Source organism: Calypte anna, chromosome 1 (genome assembly GCF_003957555.1).
Source record: "Calypte anna isolate BGI_N300 chromosome 1, bCalAnn1_v1.p, whole genome shotgun sequence".
NCBI classification, from domain to species: domain Eukaryota; kingdom Metazoa; phylum Chordata; class Aves; order Apodiformes; family Trochilidae; genus Calypte; species Calypte anna.
Genome location: NC_044244.1, coordinates 180,005,884 through 180,032,819, shown reverse-complemented (window position 1 = coordinate 180,032,819; position 26,936 = coordinate 180,005,884). Strand labels below are relative to the sequence as shown.

Genomic DNA, 26,936 nt, shown 5'->3' with positions numbered 1-26,936 from the left:
GTATAAAGTGGTGGTTTCTTAGACTAACTGGTTTGACCTTGAACCTGTACCAGTCAAAACAGAATATTACTTTTATTTATGCATTTAATGGATTGAAGAAAGAACATTTTCGCTGTAACTGCGCTAGGGAGGGGAGAGGAGTGGGAATATAACCTAATCTTATATCTCCTGGGTTTGGGCACCATCATTATTGTTATTCTTATTCTCTAAAAGCAGAATCTTCTGATGGCTCCCTTAGGTGAGTTGGGAACTATTTCGGTGTGCAGGATGCAGTACCCTTTGGGAATGTGCCCGTTTTGCCGGTGGATAGTCCGGTTTTGTTAAGTGACCACCTGGGTCAGTCTGAGGCAGGTGGGCTACCCAGGGGGCCTGCGGTCACGGACTTGGACCATTTAAGGGGATCCTCAGGCGGAGGCAGCTATACTGCAGGACTGGATTTCATTTAGAAATCTTCCCCAATGGTACTATCCAGGGAACCAGGCAAGACCACAGCAGATTTGGTAGGTATTATCCTTAACCCTTTAGTGGTCATGTGATGAAATAATGGGGCAGAACTGCGGGCGGGGGACGGCGGGGGGGGTGGGGGGGGGTGCGAGGCGAGCGCGGAGGGGGGCTTGTGCTGATGGCTGATCCGCCGAGGGAAAAAATGAATGTGTTGGGGACTGCAGATGTACACAAGCGGTACCGCCGCAGCGGAGCAGGAGCCCTCGCCGAAGTCGCCGGGTGTTTGATAGTGATGTTTGTTAGCCCCAAGTTCTGCTTAAGAGCAGAAACGTACTGGGAGGTGGTGGTGGCGGTGGTGGAATTTTTGCTCAGGACGTTTCTGCTGAATGATTGATTTCGCGAGTTTAAAGGGTTTTTAATCATTAACCACTACAATTTAAATTTCACCGAGTTTCCTCAAGGGAGTGGCTGTTGTCCTGTACGCAAATTAACGAGGGCTTTTCTTTCGTTTTCACTGCCGATTACCTGCCCTAGTAACTGCTTGAATTGTAAACCCAGCCTATTTGGCGTCTCCGCCAGGATCCACCGGCAGCGCCCGCCGATCCGCAGCGGGGCTCGCCGCCTCCCCAGCCCGGCCCCGCTCCCGCAGCCGGTGCCCGGCGCCACGGGAAGGAGCAGGTGGGGCTGCGCTCACCCGCCAGGCAGCCTGCACCAAAACCTGCCTTTCCCGAACTATGTGGCATGTCAGGCTGGCAGGGAATTCGAAAGAGCATTCCCTAGATTTCCTTTCCAGGGGACGCTGTTTGTGACTCAGCAGCGAGGACTGGAGGGCTCATGGCTCTGCCACTCTCCAAAGCCCGTGCGTGCACACATGGCACATGTACACATGCCACATGCACACATGCACCCACACATGCAGACGCACGCGCGAGTCAATGGGGCCCGGAGCTGTTTTGCTGCCAGGGAGACAGTTAAAGGCTCGGCAGATTGAATGTACGAAAGTAGCTAAAACAGCCTGGGTGAGCTGATTCTTCGGTTTTTAAGGAGGGATGAGGAAAATATGCCAGGTTAGCTCGCCACACTCCCAGCTGTTGGAAGGAGTCAACTTGTGAGTGAACCAACCTGACAGCACTTAAATTCGGTCGTAAAAAAAAAGTTCTGTGGTGATTTCTTTTCTCTCTTTGTATTTTAATGCCAGATGTTGAACGATATCTTAACTGTATTTTATTGCTTTGGTGAAGCTGTTTAGATAATGCCGGGTGTTGTAAGAGAGGATCTCCAAAGGGCGCAGAGGGAAGGGGCGGGGGAGGGAAGGCAAGAGGGCTGAGGCTCGCATGGTGGCAGGTTTACCCTCCATACCCCGCCAGCCGCTGCTCCCTGACACTCTCACGCTTCCTGCGGCTCTGCCTTCCTCCCACGCCGCCCTCCCGGAGCCCCCGGGGGTGGGTGTGTGTGGGAGAGGGTGTGGGGTTTGGAGGAGAGCGTCTCTGTTCTCCTGGGGGGTAAAATCCACGCTTGTTGGCGAGAAAAGTGCAGGAAGTGTTTGAGGCAAAGGGAATGGGGGAATTGTGCATCTAGGCATGTTCCTTGACACAGGCAGACACTGCGCGTAGCTGCTGAACTGCAGCCGCAGGTTCCCCCTGCCCATGGAGGGTGCGGACACACAGAGGTGGACGCGGTGCGGGGCCGGTGGGGGGAGGCGCGGAACGGTGCGGTGCGGCGCCAGCGGGCGCGGTGCGAAGTGGATCAGGGCCGCCAGCAGGTGTAGGCAGCGGGTCTGAGGGGGCTGGCACCCTGCGGGGCCCCGCCGCCTCGGAGGAGGGCCGCCAGCTGCTCCCTTCGCAAGGCAGCAGTGACATTATTCGCGGCGTCTATTTTTAAAAATGGCTTTCCAGCCTTAGTTGTATGAAGCTGACGATTCCAAGAGGCAGCTCTTGCAGCCCTTGCAGCGCCTTTCATTTAAACAGATTTTTTTTTACCTTCTCGGTTTGATCGCCCTCCCCTCCCCAGGATACACTCTTGTGATAACTCTTCTCCCATGGAGCGCGCCGGTGATGCCGGCAAAGGCATGGAATGCGTCGGGCACCCGGCTATTTGGAGGCAGGAAGGAGCATGGTGCTTTTGTATCGGTGCCGTGACATCGTTGCTGTATTCGCCTGGAGGTCACAGAACAGCAGATGCTATTCAGGTTTTAGTGGTTGTGAAGTCTGATGATGGTCCTGGGAAGGTCTCGCGAGCTGCCTGGGGGAGAGAGGGCTAATTTCATCTCCTCTGAGAGTGTGAGGGAAACTGCGTGGTTGGGGGCAGAGTGAGGGGGACACAGGAATCAGAAGGAAGTTTTCCTCCAGGAATTAAGGAGGACAAAGAGAAAACCCCGGGGGCTGGCGCGTAAGCTCCTCTTTGGGCTCTGTCCTGTGGGAATCCCCCTCCCCGCCCGCACGCACGCACACGCGCGCGCGGCGCGCCGCACACACCTCTGGAGAGACATCAGATAAGAGTAATTCTTTGTAATGCTGTGTTGGATGTGTGCCTATTGCATACAATAAATCGAGCCATATTGTGTGTCTATACTCGCCCGGTTCTGGGAGCCCTGACATTTCGCAATTCCTGCAGCAAGATGTCCATCTATTAAAAGAAAAGCTCCCCGGGAGAACCCGGCTTGGTCGTCACCACCTCCCCCCACCCCTCCACCCCCTTAATCTCTTCCTCTCCCCTTTCTCTCCCTTACTGAGATCTCAGGTGATCAAAGCCTTAATCTTCCCTGGGTGCCAGAAGATTTTTTTTTTTTTTTTGATGGCAGTCTCCTTTAGTCTAGGGCATTCACTAGAAGTGGAGTCATTGTAAATTCAGGAACTCTGTTAACAGCGGAGAGGCGTGCCTCTGTGCGTCAGCACAAGTACTGCATGCACAGCATTTAAAAAATAGGAGCATGCAGGAAAAGGAAAAAAGAAAAAGCTTGTCAGCAGGTGACCTCCGCTCCCCGGGACCTGCTGCTACAAGGAACCGCTGCGTTCATCATCTACGGGAGCTGCGGAGGAGCCCGCCCTCCCGCCTCTCCACCTCGCCCTGCCTGCTCCGGCTCTCGACTCAGCGCCGGAAGGGCGCGGGGGCGGCTCCGGCCGGAGGGGCCCTGCGGTCTCCCGCCCCTTCTGCTGCTGGATGCAGCGGTCTTGGGCTGCTCCCCCGCCCCATGTTGTCTCCGGGGAAAGCCGGCAGAACGGGGCGGAGGGGGAGGGGTGTGATGCTTTGGCCCCTGGGAGTGGAAATTGGAGCTAGGTTTTAGGGGAGGGAAGGGCCCCGATCAGCCCCCGCAGTGTTCCTCGCTAGGGAACGTTGCAGAGGGATGGGATGCGGAGCGGCTGCGAGGGGTGAGGGTGGAAGCGCTGTGAAAGTGCTGTAAGAGCCTGAACTGAAGCAGGGCCCTGATGCCTCCTGGGGGGCTGTGGTTGTCTGCGCTCCCGTCTCTTAATTGCATCATGTGGGGGAGCGGGCGGGGCGGTGACAGCTGCGACAGGCGGGACGCATCCCGGCGGAGCTCTCTGCTCAGCCCAGCGGCGCAGCCCCGACTGGGGGCAGGGGGAGGCGGGGAAGCCGCGGCCCTTGCCCTGGCACCGGGCTGACCTCCCGGAAGCTTCTCAGCTGGGAAGGGCTCTGCTTTCCTCGCCCCTCTGCTCTTCGCGGCGTGAATGAGTGCTTGCTACATACACGGCAGCACAGCTCCAGCCGGCTTTGGTCTGCCTGCGGGTCCTCTGTCGCTTCCCTTCTGCCGCTTCCCTAAGAAATCGTGCAAAGAAATGTCTGGTGGCGATGCTTGTTTACCGTATTCGTTGATGGTATGTTCGGGTGCTAAGTGGAAGCTAAACTGGTCAAGTCCAACAATACAAAGAGAGCCTATATATAGCCCAAGACAAAAATGTGCAAAGGGTGGAAACCAGCAACAAAAAGGTCTGTAGTAGCAAGGATATTCACTGCTTAAAGAGAAGGCAAATGCTTCTGTAAGTCTGTTCTTCATTAGAGATAAACTAGATGGAAGTTGAAATTTTATCTTGAGTGAACGACCCAGCTTTTCTCTTGTCACCCTGGCAGGAGAGCTGGGCTGGCCTTCACTGTCAGGCTGGTGTCCTGCTGCCACCCAGCACATTCAGTTGGATCATGTGGAATAAGGCGAATGAAGGACTGATGTGGACATGTAAGGAGCAACTTTTCCCAGAACTCTCTTCCTAACCTCTTTGTGGATGAGTAGGCCTTTGCCCTGAAGTGGTTTCATTGAAGAAAATGTTCAGTATCTGACAGGAAGATACTCAGCATCCCATGTACTTAGACAGTTATTTCCTCTCTTTCCCCCAGTTTTAGCTATAAATAGGGCTCTAGCTTTTAAAGTTTGGAGCTGTCCTGATTTTCCTTTAGTCCAGCCCCATTTTGAACAGGAATATCTATTTTAATATCTGGTTCAGGTCCTAAGTACTATTTGTGTATTACAGAAACTATGCAGTGAAAATATTCCTGGGAATATTGGGCCAAATAATGCAATCTGGCAAGACTTGTGTAAGTCTGCATTGCTTGGCCCTTATTGATCCTGATTGATCTCTTGAAGGACTTAACAATACGGCACATAAAACTTTTTGTGAATAGGCTTTTGAATGTTTCAAATGAACTAGTCTCAATTCTGATCTCATGTATGTGGTTATGCTTTGCCAAGTACCTTATATTCATCCTCTGCGCTTACAATAGGATGTGACAGAGCTTTTTTGTTCTTTTGACACACAAAGCAGTATGTACCCAAATATTTAAAATGAGTATGCAATTAAAGTCTGCATTTATACCGATGAGAAAGATGCCAGACTAACTCAGCTGTACTGTGGTGTATTACACACTTAACATAAGATTTAATCTCATTCAAAATTCTTGGTGATATGGATCAGGTAATATGAGAGTTTGGTAAAAGATTTACAGAAGAAGCTGCTTTAAGAAATCTGGAGGTATTTCATGTCCAGGTAGAGTGGGAATATTTAAATTATTTCAATGGATCGATTGTATCTCACATACTACATATACCAGATAAACAGCCAGCACTTTTTATTACTTAAAAAAGTTTACATAATTACTAAATAGTTCTTCCCAGTATTTTTGATTTGTTCATATGTAGAGAATAAGATATACCATCTTTAAAACAGGGTTATCAAAACAATAAAACTATGGAGTTTATAGTACTGAATAATATATAAGGTAATGATCATTAGTCCCTTACAGGGAATACATTTAATCTTTACATTAGCTTGACTATAAATTTTCCCTATTGGCTTCAACTTGTGCTGTATTTGATTTGTATGATTCATGCCTGTTATCGATTAGTGCTCAACTGTTTTGTGGGAATGCCAAATTAATTGTTACAAAAAAACATGAAAGTGCTTGTCATCCATGTGAAGCTCAATGCATACTAGATTGCTATTTTATTATTTTGTGTAAATATAGTTTCCAATACGCTTTAAAAATAGCTACATGGTGTGCTCAGGCATGAAAAATCAAAAAAATATAATGAAACTGCTACTCTGTGCTTTATCTCCTGCATCAGAAAGTAGCGTAATACAGCAGTGTTGTGCTGAACATTGCTGGATAACTCCTGTGAGATCATTACTCTCTTAGTCCAATGCTCCCAAATAGGAATCAATTTCCATTTTTTTCCCCACAAGACTTCTAGGTTTATGCAAAGCTTGGCTGGGAGCATCCTTATTGAAGGAGGTAAGGAATTCGCAGGGAAGTCTGCCAACCCCCCTTCAAACCTTCTGAACCAGCTGATATGTATGAACTGATATTTATATTATAGACACTTGCTGGACCATGCATATTGGTGCTTCTCTGCAAAATGCTCTCATCTCTAGTGCAGAAATGCCTGTGTGAGCTTGTGGTTCCATGCACAAGAGGACATAACCATTTATATGTTATTACTTAGGTTTAGAATATTTATTTTCAAATTTGAGATGAGTAAAAAATAACACACCAGAGATATGGTTAATATCCAGACAGAAATGTGCGAGTCTCTGGACTATTCTAAAGATTTTAATTTCTCAAGCCTCTGGAAGATCATACTGTGAGTAAATCTTTCCACATATTCCCTATTCTTTGATTCCTGGAAGCAGATATTTTGGTTCCATGTGTATCTTTGTTTCCATCTGACAATGCTGGTTAAAATGTATTTTTTCAGAATTTATTTTGCAAGGCAGATGTCATAGTGTCTATAATAGTGCTAATGCTGGCAATCTAATAACTTTCTTTCTTTGAATGTGTTATTTGTCATGCAAATTAGAATACGACTGAGTGTTAGGTTTGTGTTTAGAAATTAGGACAGAGATTGAGAATAATCTTTTAATGTGGTATGATAATGCTGTCTGCAGTACATCGTTCTAGCAGAGACTCAAAGAGACACCCTTCAACTATCATATTTTAAGATAAGTTAATTTGTTCCTCATGTTCCAGTGAACAATTCTGAAAATGGGAAAACACCTTTGAAAACAGCTGCTTGTTGCTTAGGGATCAGTCACATCTGAAAAAAATAAATCTTTCAGTGGAAACAACATGTACACTGTTGTTTTTTTTCCCCTGTATTTTATAGGTATACTGGAATTTATCAGTATAGCAGTGGGCTTGGTCAGCATCCGAGGAGTTGACAGTGGACTCTACCTTGGAATGAATGAAAAAGGGGAACTGTACGGCTCGGTAAGTTCCCATTTGCCTTGGGCAGCCACAATCCATATGTTCTGTGGGAAAAGTACTTGCTAGCTCCTACAAGCCCCTGTTGCACTAGGTGCTGTACAAGCACTGTTTCTGCTTTAGGCATCTTGCAGTCTAATTGGAAATAAGACCCTGCAGGCTGTATAATGAGTACATGTCACGGTTTAACACTGGCCCGGCGATTAAACCGAATAACAGACGCTCTCTATTAATCTCTCTCTCCTTGATAGAGAAAGGAGAGAGAATAAGGGAGAGAGACTTATGGGTTGGAAACTAAACTACACAACTTTAATGAAACAGTAGTGATAAATAGGTAAAATTACTAAATATATACAAATATACAGGAAAATGGAAACCACATTCCTCCCCCCTCCCAATAACTCTCACGTCACCACCGAGGCTGTAGGGCAGCCCTGGGAAAGTCCAGGCTGGACTCCTGGAGTCGGCAGCAGTTGGGAACCGGAGGCAGGAACACACAGATATGGGCTGGCACGGATCAGGACCACAGGCAGATGAACAGACAGGATCCTTCCAGGATGCCGGGTGAAGGAAGGGAAGCAGGAAATCAGGAAAAGATCTGGCTCGGCCCTCCTGATGCCTCAAATTTATACTGAGTGTGACGTATATGGGATGGAATACTCTGTTTGGTCAATTCTGGTATCTATCTTGTCTGTTCCTCCCCAAAGGAGGGTTCAGGTGGGACCTCTTTACTCCTTCTGGACGGTAAAATGTTTTCCTCAGAGCTGAGCAGTGTCCTTGGCTCTGCATACCAGTCTCTAGCAGTAACTATAAACATCAAGTGTTATCAATCCTAGAAGCACACACTATCTGAGAAACTTAGCTAAAAGCAAAAGTACAAGACAGAAAATCACCTTTATCCTGGCCCAAACCAGGACAGTACAGAAGAGGGAAAAGCTGGCAAAACCAGGAATGAGTAATAATGCGGATAGGTCATGACTTAGATACAAGAAATGGAGACTGATGGTCAGAGCTGGGCAGTAAAGACTAAGGGATGTAATGTAAGATTTGTAAATCCATCCTTTAAGTGAAATGAGACAAAGTCACTGCCTTTTTTGCACAGGCAGAGTGCAAAACTCTGTACTAGGAACTGACAAAAGAAAGAAGTGGAGGAGATAAAGGGTGGCATATGGAAATAAGAATATGAGAAATAGGGAGTGGGTAAAAGTTAAAAAAAGCATGAGAATGAGGGCAAGAGGCTTGGCGGTCTTGCCCTGGAAATTCAACTGGTGCTTCCCGTGGGATGGCAGCAGAAGTGAGTAATGGGTGTGAAGAAGTAAAACTTGGTATTTCAGATGTGGATTAGACTGGCAAGCTAGCCTACCTGTCTATGTGTGTGTGTGTGTGTGTGCACAGTGACCCTTACCTGTGAATATTTTAGATATCTGACATGCACTGGGGTTCACACCTTGGCTAGATCATGGGCAGAAGGAATTTGAAAGATAGCAGGTAACCCCCCAAATAGTAGAAGGCAACCTCTTTAGCAGTGAAGTATCAACCTCCAAAGCTGACTAGGACTAGAGAAGTATTGGAGGAAGAAAATGGCAGGTTCGAAGGGTAAGCAATATCTTAAGACGCATGGAGGAGAAGGTGACAGTGGTTGACTGATGTTGTAAACATAGCCAAGAGAGACACTCAGAAAGGTGTTGGAGAGCTGCTTTGGTTGTAGCTGAAGATACCTGTGTCAGAAGGGAGTAATGGTAACTGGGAAAACACTGGGAGGGAGCTGAGTGGGACAGCAGTGAGAGCGGGAGGAAACGTGACCAGATGGTGATGAGTAGGTGGGTGAAAACAGAAGGAGCAAGAGGAAAGTCAAGCTTCCATATATGTGATCCATGGAGGTATGTGAGGAAGTGGGACCAGGAAGTGTTTTTGTGGGAGTATCCAGGTTCTCTGATCCCTTTCTAGTAACATTTTGTGTGGAAGTGGGAAGGCAAAGAAGGGAAGTGTTTTTCTCTGTTTTCTCATCAGAGGGGAAGCCAGGAGGTACAGAACATGACAATGTGTGTGGGTAGCAGAAAAAGGGGTGGTGGAATGGGGAGTAAAGCTGGGATGGGAAATGTGTGGACATGGAAGAAGGGGAGATGCAGAGATGGTGAGAACCAGTGAGTGAGAAAGGCTAAAGAAAAGGAATTTATGCATATATGGCAATATGGAAGAGGAGAAGGCTGGAAGTATGGAGAAGAGAGAAAGGGAATGGACACAATGAAAGATGTAAGCAAGTTGTGACTAAGTTGTCATAAGTCACAATCCTTGTGCAGGTGATGAATGGTACAAAGAACTGTCAAAGTAATGAGTACTTAAATGGCTCAGTTAGACTGCAAAAAAGGCAGAACTACAACAGTAATATGAATGAGTAATGTTGATATTCATCAGTAAGAGTAATTGTTTAAACAGGCAAACATAGTGAATCAGTTACTGTGCACTTTAGATACTTAGAAAATGTAGTTATTGGTAGAGCTAAATGCATAGGCTTGGGAAAGCAAATGTAACAACACTTTTCTGTGCTGTTTCTATTTTGTGTGTGCAATATGTTCCACTGTCAGAGTGACTTACTCAAAACATTCTTTTCTCAAGAAATATGCACAAGAAATTTTTTGTAAATCACCAAACTCGCTGTGTTAATAAAGTAATTGTTCCATGAACAGCAGTTCTAAAGGAGCCTGCTTTCCTAAGGGTTTGTGTTCCACAGACCAGGGCATGGTTTTTCATGATTTTCTGTCCCTGCAGTAAATTCTGTCCCCCAGCCTTGTTCCTTGCATGGAGATAGGAGACAGTGTTAGGTGTCCATGCTCACCCAGTTGTCAGTTTGCAGGGATTACATAGCTCACCACTCTCAAGGGGGACGTGCAAATGATTTCTCTTCTTTACTCTGCCTCTGATTAGTTGCAAAACTGATAGGAACTTAATTTTCTTGAAGACCTTTGCCTCCTGATTGAAAGTGGTTGAAAAGCTAAAGCAGAACAGACTGACAGGCAGATGGATGTAACATATAATTGGATAACCTCTTTTCCCTAAGAGATGACGCTAAAAATATGAAGCCATTCATAATGGAGAACTGGCAATCTATAGGGCCAGAATGCAAAGTTCAGGTTAAAATTTGATGTATGATATGGCTTATTGTCAGCCTCCAGAGATGGGACATAGTAAAGAGTGATGGTAATTGAATTACATACTTCCAATGAAATATAACCTCTAATGGCTACTCACTGTATGATGCTTTAAAGCCTTGTCAGTGCTAGCAGTCCTAGTGCCTATATTTCAGCAACTGTCAGCTCTTGTAGAAACACTGAGATAAGCAGGCTTCAGAGCAGATTTTTGTGTAGAATTGGCTGGACTTTTTAAATTAACAATGTTTTGCTTTTGGTTAAAAAATGCAATTAATTGAAAATTAAGTTCTCTGATGAGAATAAATGTTGCTGTTTGAACCAGAAGCAAGGCACAGTTCAGCACAGAATTATCTTTCTGTCACAAGAGAAGAACACTTGAACTGAAATTAGTCTTAAGACTGCGTTGTGATAGGCTAAGGTTTAAGTTTTTAACCTGAACTGGGCAGAGTGGTCACTTGAGTTAAACTGTAGAACCAGAAAATTGTCCTTGTTCTGCCTGTGCTGGGAGGTGGGGTTCCTCCGTCTTGGATTCCTTCACTAAGGGCCATGAATAGCACCAGACTTGTGTTGAAGCAGGTAAGCTTATGAGGCTGTGAGCATGTTTTCTAAGGTGGTAAAACTGTTTCCCACAAATAGCAGCCTTAGAAATACCTGGCCCTGCTCTACATCAGCATTATGGATCTAAGCTGGTTTGCTCCCGCAGGCATCTAGTACACTTGACACTGCCAGAAGAAATGCTCTGTGTCTATGACACTATCATATTTATATTCAAGGTACTGCATGAAAAGTATATTAGGTGTGAATCAGATCAGTGACCTAAAAGACTTCTATCCTTCTATATTTGTGTTTGAAACATTTGGCACAGGAAGATTTTTCCCAACATCTTTGTGGTGCCACTGGAGATGTGACATATGGTGAAGCAGAGCAGCCAGGATGGGTGATTGCTGCCAGTTTTCATGCAAGGCAACAGTAAAGGCAGTTTCAGCATATCGAGATCCAGACATGTTCCTCGTGCCCTTTCAAAATGCTGCTCACCTCCTGGATTATCTGCCTGAGAAACTCATCCCAACTTGCCACCCTTCCAGGGGGCAGCTCCTACTGCATCTTCTGGTTAAAAGCACACAGTGACTTTCATGATGCTCTCAGGCAGCAATGTGTGACCTAGGGTGGCTGTTCTCAAGTTCCTCCTTATCTGACAGATTTAGTGAGGAGAACTGAAGGTGTATGTATGTGGCACTGCAGAGAAGCAACTGGTAGTTATGTAGTGCTGATTTGGGGGCAGTTTGGGGACAGCAGCTTTCCCTCTCTGCTCACACTGTCCCTGCTCCCTTTGCCTCGCTGTCCCCTTGCAGCCTGCAGCTATGACTCATCATGTTTCACGACAGCTACTGTGCTTGTCTCCTGAGAGGAGGAAAAAGCCAAACTACAGATAGGACCTAAAGGGTGTTAAGATGACACATGAAGACCTTTTTCCTTCCTAAGTGCTAAACAGCTCTTGCCAACACCTCTGGCAAGAGCGTTAGCAAATGCCTTAGCTGTGCTCCTCGGTTCTATGCTGGGGAGTTAGGGAGGTCTTTCTGATCAGTTCCATGACCTTCATGCCTTCATGGGCTGTCCACACCCTCAGGCTGCCCTGCACAGCTGCCTGGGGAGTGTCAACACTTGGCACCTACATGGCAGGCAGTGAGGAGCACCCACACCATGGAGTGCCCATCATTTTCACTGCAGGCAGCCCTCTGAAGCAGTCCTGTGCTACCTTGAGCACAGCAGCACCACAGAACGCTCTCAGCCCAGCAGCCCTGGCTGTCCCAGGCTCTTCTGCAGAAGAGAGCTGCTGGCATCCCTGCTCCACTGATCTCCCATGCTCATGGACCTGCCCCATAGCTCCTCTCAGACTAGATACAAGGAATACTTTTTTAGGAGGGTGATGAAACACTGGAACATGTTGCCCAGAGCGGCTGGAGATGCCCATCTCTGAAAACATGCAAGGTCAGGTTGAACAGGGCTTTGAGCAACCTGTTCTAATTGAAAATGTCCCTACTCACTGCAGAGGGGTTGGACTAGATGACCCTTAAAAGTCCCTTCCATCCATAGCTTTCTATGGTATTAGGATTTGATGAAATGATGGTTTCTTCATTGCTCCTTGTGTCCTTAGCTTATGTCAAAAGGCAGCCCAGGTTGGACACTCAGGAGGAAAATTTTGAGTTGGAAGATGTGAAGTAGCTACAAGGGAAGCTGTGTAGGGGGCAGGAGGAAGGTGGGGGGAAGATGGGGGAATTGTTGGGGAAGGGAGAGAGGTCTAGGAGTGCTTGGAAGGAAACAGAAGGGTGGAGGGAGAAAGGCTTCATGTGCCCACAGAGCATCTGGGACAGAGCTGAAGAACTCAGACCTGGAGCAAGAAGGGAAACTCTGGGTTTCAGACTTACAGAATGCTTGGAGGAAAGTGAGGTTTAGGACTGCTTATAACATTGCTGTCCTTCAAAAACTTAACTGAAAACTTGTTTGTCCCAATGTTTTTGATACACTAGGCCTGACTTTTACTCCTAAAACTACTGGGGAGAAGGTGGAGGAGAGGAAACGGAGAGAGAATACTGTCCTTGAAGAAGTTTTCTTAGTGCAGGGAGGTGATGATATGCCTCTTTATTGTCCCAGCTGGGCTGCACCTGCAGTGTTTTGAGCTTTTGTTAGGGTCTGCACAGTCCTGGGAGGACTATACAAAGTCCCATACAAAAATGGGTGAACTAAATTTTTTTTGACAAAGGTAGACAATGTTTTATAGTTTACTTAAAATTTCTTGGTGTAGGTGAGGATTTGTTTTGCTGCATTCTAATAATGCAGCAAATGTTTTCTTGCAAATAAGGGAAAGGAGATGTTCAGACCTTCAAATGGTAGGTCAAGGTGCACAGAAACAATATGAAGAAAAAAACAAAGATGAAGGTGTGTGATTGGAACAGCATTTGGGCCATGTATATCAGCACTATAGATAACTAAGAATAGGATAGATAAGTAAATTACCATGCAGTATCATTCACACTTTCCTGTTAGTGTTAAACACCTCTGTTCTAAAAATTTAATGTGCTTCAGATTGATTTTTTTCTTTTTAATAATCTGGATTATCTCTCAATCAGTGTTCACACAGGAGCCTGTGGCTGAGGTGAGCCTGGAAACAGGACAATTGCAGCACACAAGAATTTTTGGAGGGAGAGTTAAATGCAATGTCCTTGCATGAAGATGCAGACTTTTAGTCTGAGAGTGGTCAAATCCCAGGAGGATTAATGGCTATGGCAGCAGGTTTCATTCCCTTGTTGTTACAAAATAATGCAGAGCCTTTTGCTAAATGGTGGAGAGGCAGAAGGCAGTTCCTGGGATGACTGAGCTGTGAGGAGTGATCAGTCAGGCTTTCCTCACAAACAGCATTGCTCAGGAAAACCTTGCCCTCCCATGATAAAAAAAATCCAATGGTGTATTTTAGCTGTGAGAGTGACTCATGTCCTCCACTCTAAATCTGCTTTAAGCAGAGAAGTTGCAAGAATTAGGCCTCTAGCTAATTGGAAAGGGCAAACTGAGATCTGAAGAAGACCAGCTCAGAAAGGTGCTTATGGTTCTGAATGTGAAGGAAACCTTAAAATTTTAAGAGATTCAGAAATCCTGTGGAAATGGTATCCCATCAAGGGTGAAACTGCCAGGAAGGATCTAGACACTAGAAGTCTGTGAACACTTGGCAGAGAGTCTTGTGAAGAATGGGAGAAGGGGAGGTTGCAGAAGAGCACATGTCCTAGAGGTGTAGAACCATGGGGATAAAATGGAAATTGCTCCAATAAAGCTAAACTCTCAAACTTATACCAAAATATAAGGCAAAAACTTTTAAAGCTATATAAATGAAAAGGGAACAAGAGTCTTTAGAAATGTGATGTACTCATGCAGGAGTGTAAATGTAATATAGTCTGAATGTGGCTGCCAACTGGGCTAGCCAGGATTTCTAATAGATGCCTTGCAGTGGTAACACAGGACTGGGAAATGAACAAAGTGAGCAGGGGCAGCTGACACCACTGCTAAAAGAAGTGGATATTTTCCCTTCAGCCATCTATCCCCTTCCTTCTGCTGATACAAGCATTTCTGTTGCTGCCTGGTGAATTGGAGCAGGGTAGTGGAAAATGATGTGGCCAGGCAGAAGGACTGTTTTCTGCGACAGTGGTTCCCTCCCAGGTCACTGCAAGATGTGGTGCAAAGGTGAGAGCAAGCAAGGGTGAGGAAGGGTTTGTGTCCCACTGAGGCAATGCAGGTGTTTGCCATTCTTGAGTTTTTTGTGGATTTCTATCCATGTGGTTTGTGTTTGGCCAGAGGACAACCTGGGAAGCTGAAGGGCTCAATCTGATGCAGGCTGTACTTGGGGCATTTAAATGAAAGAGTAGAGGAGGACCTGGAAGGACATGCAAGAGGAGTTACTGGTGCTGAATAAACAGTTTCAGGCAAGCCTAATATTTTATTTTTGGTAGGAATTTCTTTTTGTAGAAATGAGAAGTAGGGTTCTGCTGATCTGCAGGGCTATGTTAGGAATTACCTACAGAAGAGAGCATTTGAGCATTTGCTCTAGTGGGTAAAATGGGTATTAATAGAAGACTTGTATGAATGATGAAAAAATGCAGAGATTTCAGTAATGGGGAGTGTTGAAAAGGATTAGACTGAAGTGAAGCTGTAAGTGGAGTTTTTATGGGTTGGTCCTAGGGCTGGTTTTATTCCCTGTTTTTATTAGGCACATAAAACATCTTGTCATAAAAAAGTTAGTGTCTTACTGCAATTGTTGCAAAGTTAGGAAGTCTTTCAGCATAGAAGGGAGCCTCACAGAAGGGACTTGTGAACTGAAGTGTACAAAATGTTTACGTGGGGCTCTGTGAGAGCTCTATTGGTACCACTGCAAATGGCACTGGTGGGATCCAATCTAGAGGCAGTTGGTAATTGGTTTTAAAGATGAACTGAAACAGAAACAGGTGCAGAAAGGGCTTACTCGGAGTATCAGAGGTATGAAAAGACAACCAAATGGTAGAATCTAATGATCTTGGCTTATTTAACTTATAGAATAAAAACTGAGAGGGTATGCTCTTGGTCTCTGTAAGTATATTGAGGTTTAACACCAAGGACAGAAAAAAAGTTCTTGATGTAGATGACAAGGATGAATTGGATTAAATGGGTCACAAAAAAGCTTATGCTGGATTCACAGAAAGTTTCAGAGTTCATGAAACAGTGAGATTTTTGGACTGGCCTGAGGAATCTTTTCAGGTAGGTGGGAGATGAAGCATAAATGCTTTCTCTCTGCACTCTGTAGTAGGAAATAGCTTTTTAATTGTGGACAATTTCTTTGTGGAAAGTGTAGGTCTGAGAAAAGCCCTGAAACTTTAATTACTTGGGAAGATTTGTCTGCAACTTCATGTACTTCACCTTTGCAGATAGCATCTGGCTGAGTTTGGATGGGCAGCCTTGCTGAAAGCTGAGTTCTGATGGTGTTCATCACAGGTACCAGCACTGGGGGTGAGAGCAGAAACTGCAACCCACTTAGCATGGTGTGAAGTACTCTGTAGAAAAGAAATTTTGAAATGTGGGTTCTAGTGAACTCATAGAGAACTCATAGGTGAATGCATATACTTAACACAGGTAATGTAGGAGAAAGCTCTGTGAGAAACTGCAGCTATTATGGTTCTTTTTGAGGCTTCAATCTGTTTTTAAAATAAGAATTTCACAGATTGTGCCACCTGTCACCTAATAGTGTCCTGTGGGATAGATACTACAATTTTCCTCAGGTCTTTGATTTTCCTCTGAGGATTTCATTTCATATGCTTACTAGGTCTGAGAACAGTTTTATATGAAAGAAAACCCTTAGTGATCTCTGTACTTCTATACTCTCACTACAAAGTATTAGAAAAGTATTAGAATATCTCCTACATAAATTATATGTATGTGTGTGTGTAGGTATGTAAAGCTAAGCTTTGGTGCTCAAACCTCAGTGTAATGATTTGCTTTCCCTTATTTAAAGGTAGCTAGAATTTGGTACTCTTACAAAAATGGGAGATTAGAGGTGTTGCTTGAGGAGGCAGCCAGGGTGGTCTAGCACTTTATAGAAACCCCCTTCCAGAAAGGTCAGTCCTGGTTCCCTGCCACCTTGGACTGTCTTGTTGCCTGTTTGGGCAAACAGTTGTGCTCAGTGGGGGAATCAGCTGCAGTGGGATGAGAGAGGACTTGAGTACCACATTGTCAGCAGTGGGCAGTGACAGGGGCATAGCTGCATCACCAACCTGAATCCTACCTGGCAGGCAAGCATGGGGCATGTTCAGCAGCAATGTCTTCAGTTTCACTTCTTTGCAGTTGTGTAGCTCCCCAGTCACTACAGCCCTGACTGTTTCTGGAGGCAGCTGTGTTAAGGATATGGATGTGTGAAAAGGTTCAGTGTCTTCAGTTGATCTGAGAATACTATGTTGAAGTGACATGCTAAAAGAATATCATCAGCAGTGACATCCTGATATATGCTTGGGGATTGTTCACTGTACCAGATCTGATGTGCTCTGTTTCTGACTCAGAAGGCAGTGGGATGTGAATGTGGCACTCTTTCCCACTTTACCATTCATCATTTTTAAAGACTTGTGTAGAAAAAGTCTGCCTGGGGGAACTTCACTAGGGATTTTGTCTAAATTGAGATTTGCCTTGCAGTTTAAATGTGTTCAGGCTGATTTGATGGTGTGCAGTAATGCAGTTATTTGTATTGCATTCAAAAAGCTGAAGAAATAGAGGTTTTTACAAGGCAAATCTATTTTTCCTGCTTTCTTAAAGGCTTTGGTTTATTTTTCATTCCTTTTATAAAGGCAGACCTCTGCTGTTACTTTTGATTTGAAATTTTATATTTGTGTTCTGTGACTGCTGTGGAGGTAAAAGTTGGCTTCTGGTGTGGATGCTGCATGCTTTTGAGGTCTGGCCCAGGCTGTGCATCTTTAATCTGCTAAACTTGACTCTTCAAATTTAACACAATTACAGAGGCAACTGTGACTCAAGAGAAATTTTGACTTGATTCTATTTCAGCTGAAATGCCATTGACTTCAATGGAATTAGGATTGGACCTGCTTCTGTAAAACCACCAATTAATTTTATGGTTGTGTCAGCAGACCCCGATTAAGATAAGAGCTCTACTTTATTAATTATTTAAAAATCCTAAATCTAAGCAGGGTTCCTGCCTGTGAGTCTGGAATCTTAAGACAGTCTTTTAATACATAAATGTTTACAGCTTTTGAGTAGCAAGTGGGATTTGGACCTGCTAGTGCCTTTGTTAGGTGTATAATCTGGACCCAGAACAGGCAATTTACTGGGGAAGACTTCCTTTGAGTAATTTGAGAATATACAAATGTAAGGTCTCAGCAAAATAATACCTTTTTTTTTTCTTCTTTATTTCCTTTTCCCTTTTCTTTTTTTTTAATTTTTTTTTTTTAAATTTTTTTTCTACTTGAAAAGTCTGAATTCTTTGGAGGGTCAGTGTGCTGCTGGTGCTGGGTAGACCAACTGCCTATTCTTTGAGCTTTTCAATAACCTTCTGTTGAAGTTGTTACTATATATGTGTGTGTGTGTGTATGTGTATATATATATATATATATACACAATTTTATTTTTTTTCAGACAGATTGACAACTTCTTTCATCCAGGCTTTAATTAATTGCATAGCTAAAGTTTGACCCATTGAAAGACAGGTCCATTGATGTGTGTATGTGTGTGTGTGCTTGAGGAGCAGGGGGCTTGCAGGGGAGCAGAGCCACCATACTTCCTCCAGTATTTCCCAAAGGCTGGGTCAGCTCTACCCCTGAGAATTTAAGTCAGGGCACAGCAGCAGCAAAGATATGTAGGTTTGCTGAGAAATCTTAGGGAAATCTTTTTTGTTCTACTCAGAAGATGAAATACTAAAACTGTGTATCTAGATCGATGATTTTATAGTGGGATTGCTTCTGGAAAAAGGAATGGGGGAATGTCCAACGAGTCCTCTCTGGAGACTCTCTGGACACTCTCCAGAGAGGACTCTTTGGAGAATATTTGCCAATGGAGGAGCACTGCTGTCTAAAAGGGTTAACATGACATCTTCCCTTCAGTACCAGCTTTTTGAAATGCTGGCCTTCCTTTGTGTCCAAAAAGAGGTGGGAAATCACGAGACTTGATTATGAAACAACCTAAACTGAATATGCAATCAAGTCCTGCCAGGTAAAAATCTTAGAGTACCAACCTTTTGCTGTACTGCCTGCCAAAATACTGTAGATTTGAAAATCTCTCTGGTAAATGTATTGATTTCCAAGACTCCAGTGGATGTTTGGCATTTCAGGGAGGAAGACAGGGTCTTTCCAAAGCACTGATGCTTTGTTTGTTTGATGACCCCCATCCAGAATGACAGTGTTGTCTGTAATGACCCTGTCCTCTGAGCCATACCTAGTGGATAGCTTTACATAAAATAAAAAAAAACAAAATATAGACACAGGCAGTTGTTCATCAGTCCTTGACCAAATAGTCTTCCTGGAAGAATAAAGCATGAAGTACTTTGTAGATAACATTTTTTTCACTACAGATGTAATGATTTTGTCCCCGTGGCAAAGTGTTTTATGAAGGGCCCTAAGCATATGGGGTTTTTATGGGGACACCTTGTAGCTGAGTAGTAAGGAGCTTCTTTAATGATGGTTAAATCCAATTGGGGAGTACTCATGGAGGGTAGACACTCATGCAGATAAAGTACTTTTTATCACCCACTTTACAGTGTCTTTCAGACTGTGAGTTCAGCTGCTCCTGCAGGAAGGCAGCAGTTTCTGCCGAAGGAGGGCTGTCTTTCCTTTAACCAGGCGTTCTGTGCTTACAGAACCACAAACCAAAGTGACAAATTCTGACAAAACAGATGGTTCTATGCTCCATCTTAGTTGCATTTAAGGAAAGCATATTTTATTTTAAAATCTCTATTGAGTTAAAAGCTTAGCTAGTATTTCAGTCTAATGAGGGTGTGTGTAGCTGTTGGATAACAGCCCTGGTTTGACATACACGTTGTCTTTTGATAGAAGAGAATTTGTGGAGTGGGGAGCCAGGGAGGTCAAGTTACAGCTTTCAGTAAATCTGAGCGTGCCTGAAATGGTTCTTTTAATGTCTGAAAATATTTGTTGCCTTTTTATCATTGCAAGCCTGATCCAAGTTCCATTTAAGCTGATGGGAACTTTTCTCCTGTCTTCTTTAAAAATTGGCTCTGGCCCCCATATCAGATTGCATACCACCTTGCTTTCTGATTCTTGGAAGGGTTCAGCCAAGCGTTATGAATTAGATGCTTAGATAACATTGATGACTGCAGTTCTTGATTGTGCCAGGGAAGCCAAAAATAAAATAGAGGTCAGAAGTGTGACTCGTAAATGGCACAGTGTGGGCCCGGTCCTGCTGGCACAGAAGGGAGGGGAACACACCTGCTTATTTGTTTGGTTTTTAAGAGTTGACTTTGTCCCAGTCCTGCTCAGTTGTGTCACAGAGAAGGAAGCTCTTCAGCTTCAAGCAAAATGGCACAGTGACAGCTTACGAGGACTGAGGCCTTTCCCTGGAGCTGTGTCATGACTCACAACAGCAGCACAAGCAGGCCCTGGGTGTTTAGGTGAAAATGAACTTTCATCTGATGCACTTGGCTGGGTAGATGTAAATCAAACCTTTATGGATATAAGCGTGGCTGCTGGTAGGCAGCCTGCACCGGCAGATGTGAGATCAGGCACAGTGGGGTTGCTCTTCCTATAAGGATTTCGTGTTCAGGGAGGGCATGCTTAAAGGTTGACAGATGCCATAAACTTGAAATCTCAAAGGAGTGGATATCAGTAAAACCACAAGCTGTGGATTTTGGAGTGGTAAAAATGGATGGAGGCCTAATTGGCATCTCATTCTCCTGCAGCTCATGTCAGAAGAGCTCTGTAAACAACCCTGGGGTAGTACAGTGCTGGATCCCAGTCTGGTCCCTGCCGAGGGGGTCAGTGATGGTGAGGAGACGGAAGGAGCGGGAAAAGAGGGGCAATGGGGCAAAGGGAAGAAGCAATGAAATCCCTGCTGCACCAACAGTCTCCTGCGATTTTATTGTTAATGCTGGAGTCTGCTTGCTTTGTTCAGGAAGCTCTGCTTTTCTGTCACCTTCATTGGGATGTGGAAGCACCATGGTGTCTGCACCTGTGTAGCTTTTTTGGCTGTTGATGATAACGCTCCCAAGGGGACCAGGTTCTTCTGGGTCTTGGGAACTTTATAGGCTTTATATATGAAAGATATTTATCTTTAAGCACTCTCATAACTGCTCTGTGGCAGCAGTGCAGAACAATCACACTTTTCCTTTTTTTAATTAAGTGGGGATTTATGTATAATAAAAACTTCATACAAATTAACTAGACATTTAAGAGAAGAAACTAAGATGAATACTTCAGCTCTGTGAAAGTACAAAATGACCTCAAGCAGGGAGAATGCAATTGCCCAACTGTGGTTTTGCCAGGATACCTTGCCTAATTTCCCTGATCTTATTAAAAAAGTGACGGAGTGCTGGGTGCCTGGCTATTTGCTTTGTCTCTCTTCTGACCCTGCAGGGCTTTCTGCTGTATTTCTGAGGTGCTTTTAGAGAAGCACTGACACACAGAAAACCAGTCCCCTGGTCCTTTTGGCAAACTTTCTTTTTTTTTCCCCCCATGTTTTTACCATTGTTCTGTCAAATTGTTAAACAAAACATTCTGAAAATAATACTGCTTGGAGAACTGTTCAAAGAAGTGACATTCACCAAGTCAGACAATGTGCAGGTTTTGCCTCCTATTTCTGTCTAACTTGGAAACGAAAGTGGCACTGCTTGGACACTGGGATTTGGCTTCTTGTGGCTGGAGGTTGTCTGCCCAGCCAGGGACTAACAGGTTTAGCCTGGGAGATCAGACACCACCACTGTGAATGCTAAACTACACCTTTATTTATGACAGCTCTGGATGAGTGTTAATTATTAGCTGAAAGTAGTATGTTCTAGAGGCTGTTTGCATTACAGCATGGGAAGGGCCAACTGAATGTAAAATGCATGTTTGTAGGCAGAGCCACAAAGAAAACCACTTTGGAGAAGAAAAGACTTTTGTTGTTGTTTCTCTTCCCCACATAAGCAGTTTTCATCAACATCACATAGCCATAATGAGGGATTTACATGAACTTACTGAGGAGACTGTATATTTAAACATGATTTTATTAAGACAGGGTGGATCAACCCAGTGATAAAGTACAGCAAGTATGTGGGACGTGCTGACTATGTCAGATATACTTTTTCTTAATAGTTGTACTTCTGCTTGGGTATTGTGAAGTTTCTTTATTGAATCCGTGTAGCAGTTTGCAAACAGGGAAACTACCCATAGCATAGAACAGAATATTGTGCTAGACATTAAATGTATTTGTAGTGATTCTAGGAAAGAAAGTCTGAAGAACTTTCCTTTTATCAGGTTATAAAATAAATTGGAGTTTTACCTTTGTAAGGTTATATAAAGGAAAAAGAAAAAAATATTTAAACAGGACCCAGTGCTGTGCTTTCAGTTACCAGGAAACACATATGTCTTACCATTCTTAAGAGTTAGGAAACCTTTCTCTGGGCAATTTATATGTGTTTTGCCTTTTTCCAATTAGCTGCTTCACAGGAATATCTATTTTTAAACAAGCTGGCAAATCTGTTTTGATGGCTGCAGCTATCTACTTTATTAATTTACAATCTCACTTCTAATCAATCTACCTGGAAATAAGGTAGCATAATTATTTGATTTCTTTGTTAGATGGTGGACAATGTAGGAAGAAGGGAAAGAGATTCTAGGCTTGCTAACATTGATCAGGCATTAACAAACTTCTGAATTAAATCTGCCTTGGTTTTCTGCCTTTGTGCAATGTGCATAATTCAATTATTTGAATGTTCTGAGTTAAATAACAGGTTAAAGAAACATAAATAGGTAAACGTTGAAATGTAGCAAAATGAGAATCACTCACTTTACACTGGAATACTCCACGAACAGTCCTCACAGAAAACATGTGGTATGTGGTGCAACATCTGATTTATATAATATTGAGGTCACCTCCTTACTTGTCCCCTGAATTAAGTGATTTGATCAAGGCAGGCAGCCTCCCCTTTCACAGGAATGCAGCTTGTTTTCCACAGCTGCTCCAGTTGGGTATGTTTGGTATTTGTGTCAGCATTCAACAAAGATGTCCAGTGATGTTAAGTATGGTTCAAAGAAACACTGGCAGAGGAAAAATTATAGAGAAGTCAGTTTCTAGAATGAAAGTTATACAAAAATTGCTGTATTCTGGGGCTGAATCTTGATTTTCAACAGTGCATATGGGGACTTTCTAGAAGTCATAGCCAGAGGGGGAAACACAGGCTACTTGTGATCACGAAACATCATCTCCTTCCCATACTGTGAGAGCTGGCTCTTAGCAAGACTTTCCATCCTAAGCTTATGAAGCAAGGAGGTGCTTGTTGGCAGGATGGATCAGCCTCACCCCTGCATTACACTAATTTTTGGCTTGACTAAAGGCATGTATGCTCAAAACATGAGTGTAAGCTGGTACTAAGTAGTGTTGTGGTAGTACATGGTTTAGTGGTGTGCTTGGCAGTGTTAGGTTAACATCTGGACATGATGATCTTAAGGGTCTTTTCCAATTTAAATAATTCTGTGATTCTATGATGCTACGTAGATGACCATCCTGGTGGATATTGGTTCCTGCCAGTCGTGGTACTAGAGGAGCCATAGTCATAAGGATTTCCCAGGGCATGGCAAGAAGGATGTGCTGAGGTTTTGGTCCCCTTGTTATTTACAAAGCCAGATCCAAAGGCACCAACATTGATTTATTCCAGTGGTCTCTGACTACAGCCAGAATTTTTGGTTGTCCTAGAATGAAAAGGTTTGAATTTATTAAAAAAATACTTTGCTTTTCTGAAAATGTGTTTGGTAGTATCCCTACATACCTGAACCTGCATCCTGATTGCTCTGCCAAGTTCATGTTGAAGTATTTGCCTACAGTCTATGCATGAATTTCTGAGAATTTTGGTGAAGGACAAAAGAGATGCAGCTGTATTGCAAGAGGATGAAAAGCAAAAATGTGATCAGCTTGTAGAATAAAGATCAAATCTTTAAGCTTGAAATGCACTGAACTCCTCCAGAGCACAGTACAATTCAACCCCCCCTTATACAAGGTCTGCTAGTTAAGTGTGCCACAGCACTGTCATGATCCATCAAACCTGCCAGATAAAGAGAGGCTATTTTAAAATTTCTCCTTTAGGGCATGGGGAAGTACTGTTCTTGCAAAGATAGAAATTTATGATGATGCTAAAAAAAATGCAGATGAAGTGAATAATTAATGAATTCAAGACATGACTGAAATATCTTCCTAAAATGTTGCTATTTTTAGCAGGGAGTGCTTCTGCAGTGCTTGTCATGTGATCCTCTTCCCTTCTGAAAGCAGGAAGACAATTTGAATTAGTTTCTGTTTCCCCATGGACCTAAAGGCCCAGCATATAATACCTCTTGCCATCTGCTTCTGCCTTAAAGCAAACAAACTGATTTTAAACCTCATGCAGAATAAAACAGTAATGAAAGCTGTACTTAAAGACAATCGTTATAGCAGCTGAATAGTTTTTATAACAGTTAATACACTGAGGTTGTATAAGGGGGATACTGCAATCTGTGTAGCTTTCAGCTCCTCCTGATGTCCAGTAGTATTTGTTGCTGCTGCAGTTTTTAGCTGTCAAAGGTAATTATCAGTAGGAGGCTGCAGGTTCTGGCCAGTAGGTAAGGATTTCATGTAAAAAGATTTGCTCTTCTTTTGCCTGTAACCAGTGTGGAGTGTTGTTGTATTTGAGGAACACTGCACATTAAAAATGTTCCAGTCAGAAATGCCTCTAAAATAAATTGTTATACATACCAGCCATCCAGAATTGCTCGTGTCAGCACACGTGCTGCTCGGCTGGACCCACAGGGAGGGAATCTCCTGGTCAAACCACAGGACAGGATGTGAGGGATGGGACTGCTGCCTTCTTTCTTCCACCGACTCCTCCTGTGACTGTCCAAGGCACAGCCTCCCACCTCCATACAGGGACGTGGCCACTGCAGTGGTGGACACTCAAGTGTTTAACATCCAAAACCTGGTCCTGGTGGGGCTCTCTCTTTCCTGAGGGGTGATGAGGTTCCTAATGCCCATCAAAGGGGACGTCAGGAGCTGCTTGCTTGATGCCTTCCTTGCCTACTGGAGTTAACACAGGTTTAATTTAGAAGAAATTTCCAGATCCCAGACCTTTAGGCACTGAGGAGGGCCCTGTACCCTGTGTATGGGTGCAGAGGGGTGCTGACTTGCTCCCCCAGCTTGTTCAGGCATTGTTCTCCCCATGTAGGATGGTTCCTAGGTGATTCCTGTAAGGTGTGTAGTACTCATTTGACTGGGCTAGGACCCCCTTCCCCAACCATGGGGGGCTGCAGAGCTCTGCCCTGGAATCAGTGTGTTTGCCATGAAAAGCAGCAGTCAAACTGAAACGTGTTGCTGTGGGAAAGGGTTGTGAGCTGAATCCCAAGCAGCAGAATTGTCCCCAAAGGCACCTGCACCCCCTGGGCAAGCTGCAGGCTTCGGTGATGGTGAGTGTTGGATTAAGCCACGGGTGGTGGTTTCTTGAGAGCACTGGAGCTCAAGTTGTGGCTCCTTAGTTGTGTGCAGATAAACATTTCTGGCTTAGCTGCCATAAATGCTTTGCTGCATCTGGGCCTTGGTGTTGGTTTTCCCTTCTTTGTATATATATATAGATACACAGGTAGAAGGACTGTTTTAAGATTAATGTCAGTAGAACACATGTACACAAGTCTGCATTGTGTGGAGTTTTGTATTAATTAAAAATTGATCATCAGCTGGAAGTGGTTGATGAAGAATATCTGTTATGAAAAAATGCAAGAAATGATCATTATTATATCTTTGTGCCAGCTGAAAAGGCTGTTTCCAGGTTTATTTCTTCCAGCTTTCCATCAGATCTCCATGTTAGAGCTCCCCACCATTTTTCAGTCTTCTTGAGTGAGTCCTTCCTAAAATGGATCTGGTTATCGGGTTGCTGCTTTTTTTGCAGCATCTATCTGTTCAGACCAGAAAGATGTAGAGGGATATGCACAGACTGAATGAGTGGGTGAGCTGGAAGGAGTGGGAGGCTGTGGCAGGGGGATGTGTTGTGTGGCTGATGTCTGCAGAGGGTCCTGTCCTCAGGACATGAGGACAACAGTAAGCATGGATGGGTTTCCTTGCTCAGCTTGGTCCCAGCACATGGGGTTTGTGTCATTGTGGCTCTGTGATACAAATAATAAACCAAACAAAGGGCAGTTAAGTTGTATCTTTTTAAATTAGTGAAATGCATTTAGTTCTCCATGCAATGAAAAGTGGTAGAGATTTTAAGGCCCCAGATTTTTTTTACAGCCCTGCAACCCAGTTCTTGTTTTCTTTATGTGTGTTTGTTCAAATGCCTGCACTCATGATTGAGGCAAATAGTTATACAAGTCCAGTAATGCCCTGTGAGCTGCTTGGGAATGATCAGAACGTAAAATACCTGTTTTCAGAATTTTTTTTTCTGTTTTGATTTGGACAATGAGGCTTTTGGAGAATCATCTTCCCATAAAATTATCTACCCTTGTGACTGCTTAATGAAATACTCAACAATACAGCTTTACATGGCTAAAAGTGGGAATATTGAAATGGTTCATTTTGTGATGTGAGCGAGGAGATACTGATTTCAAGCCTTGAAAAATATTAATCTTTAAAAAATAGTTTATTTTTGTGTCTGTCTATCTCCTTACAGCTTTTTTCTTTTCTTTCCATAGGAAAAATTAACCCAGGAGTGTGTATTCAGAGAGCAGTTTGAAGAAAACTGGTATAATACATATTCATCAAATCTATATAAACACGTGGACACTGGAAGACGATACTACGTTGCGTTAAATAAAGATGGGACTCCAAGAGAAGGGACTAGGACTAAACGGCATCAAAAATTTACACATTTTTTACCTAGACCAGTGGACCCTGAGAAAGTACCAGAACTATATAAGGATATTTTAAGCCAAAGTTGACAAAGACAATTCCTTCACTTGAGCCCTTAAAAAGTAACCACTATAAAGGTTTCATGCGGTGGGTTCTTATTGATTAGCTGTGTCATCACATCAGCTCCACTGTTGCCAAACTTTGTCGCATGCATAATGTATGATGGAGGCTTGGATGGAACATGCTGATTTTGTTCTGCACTTAAAGGTTTGTCCTCCTGGAGGAAAGCCTATGCCCACTCGCTTGATTTAGTACGAGAGGGAGCGCAAGAGAGTGAGTGAGAGAGAGAGAAAAGGAGAGGATGAATGGGAGTGAGAGCGCGCGAGAGAGGAGCCGCGGGGAGGAGAAGGAGGAGGAGGAGGAGGAAGGCCTGATGCATGCTGGGGAATAGACACGCTTTTAAATTTTTGATCAGTTGTACTTCGTCATATATCAGCATAGCTGCCATACTTTGATTCATCAGGATTTTTGGCTGGTGGCCTGCTCAAGTGTACGCTGCATTTACAAAGGCATGGAGGGTGCAGTCTTACTTAAACAAGAGACTTTTCA

At 44.0% G+C, this 26,936-nt stretch overlaps 1 protein-coding gene across 1 annotated transcript; it reads left to right on the top strand.

Moving 5' to 3' along the window:
• The first annotated feature begins 225 nt into the window (after positions 1 to 225).
• On the top strand, positions 226 to 26,416 carry FGF9 (fibroblast growth factor 9). Its single transcript, XM_008502329.2, is given in 5 exon segments — positions 226 to 241; positions 244 to 390; positions 393 to 500; positions 7,055 to 7,158; positions 26,171 to 26,416. Coding segments are annotated over 5 exon segments (621 nt in total).
• Positions 26,417 to 26,936: the final 520 nt, after the last annotated feature.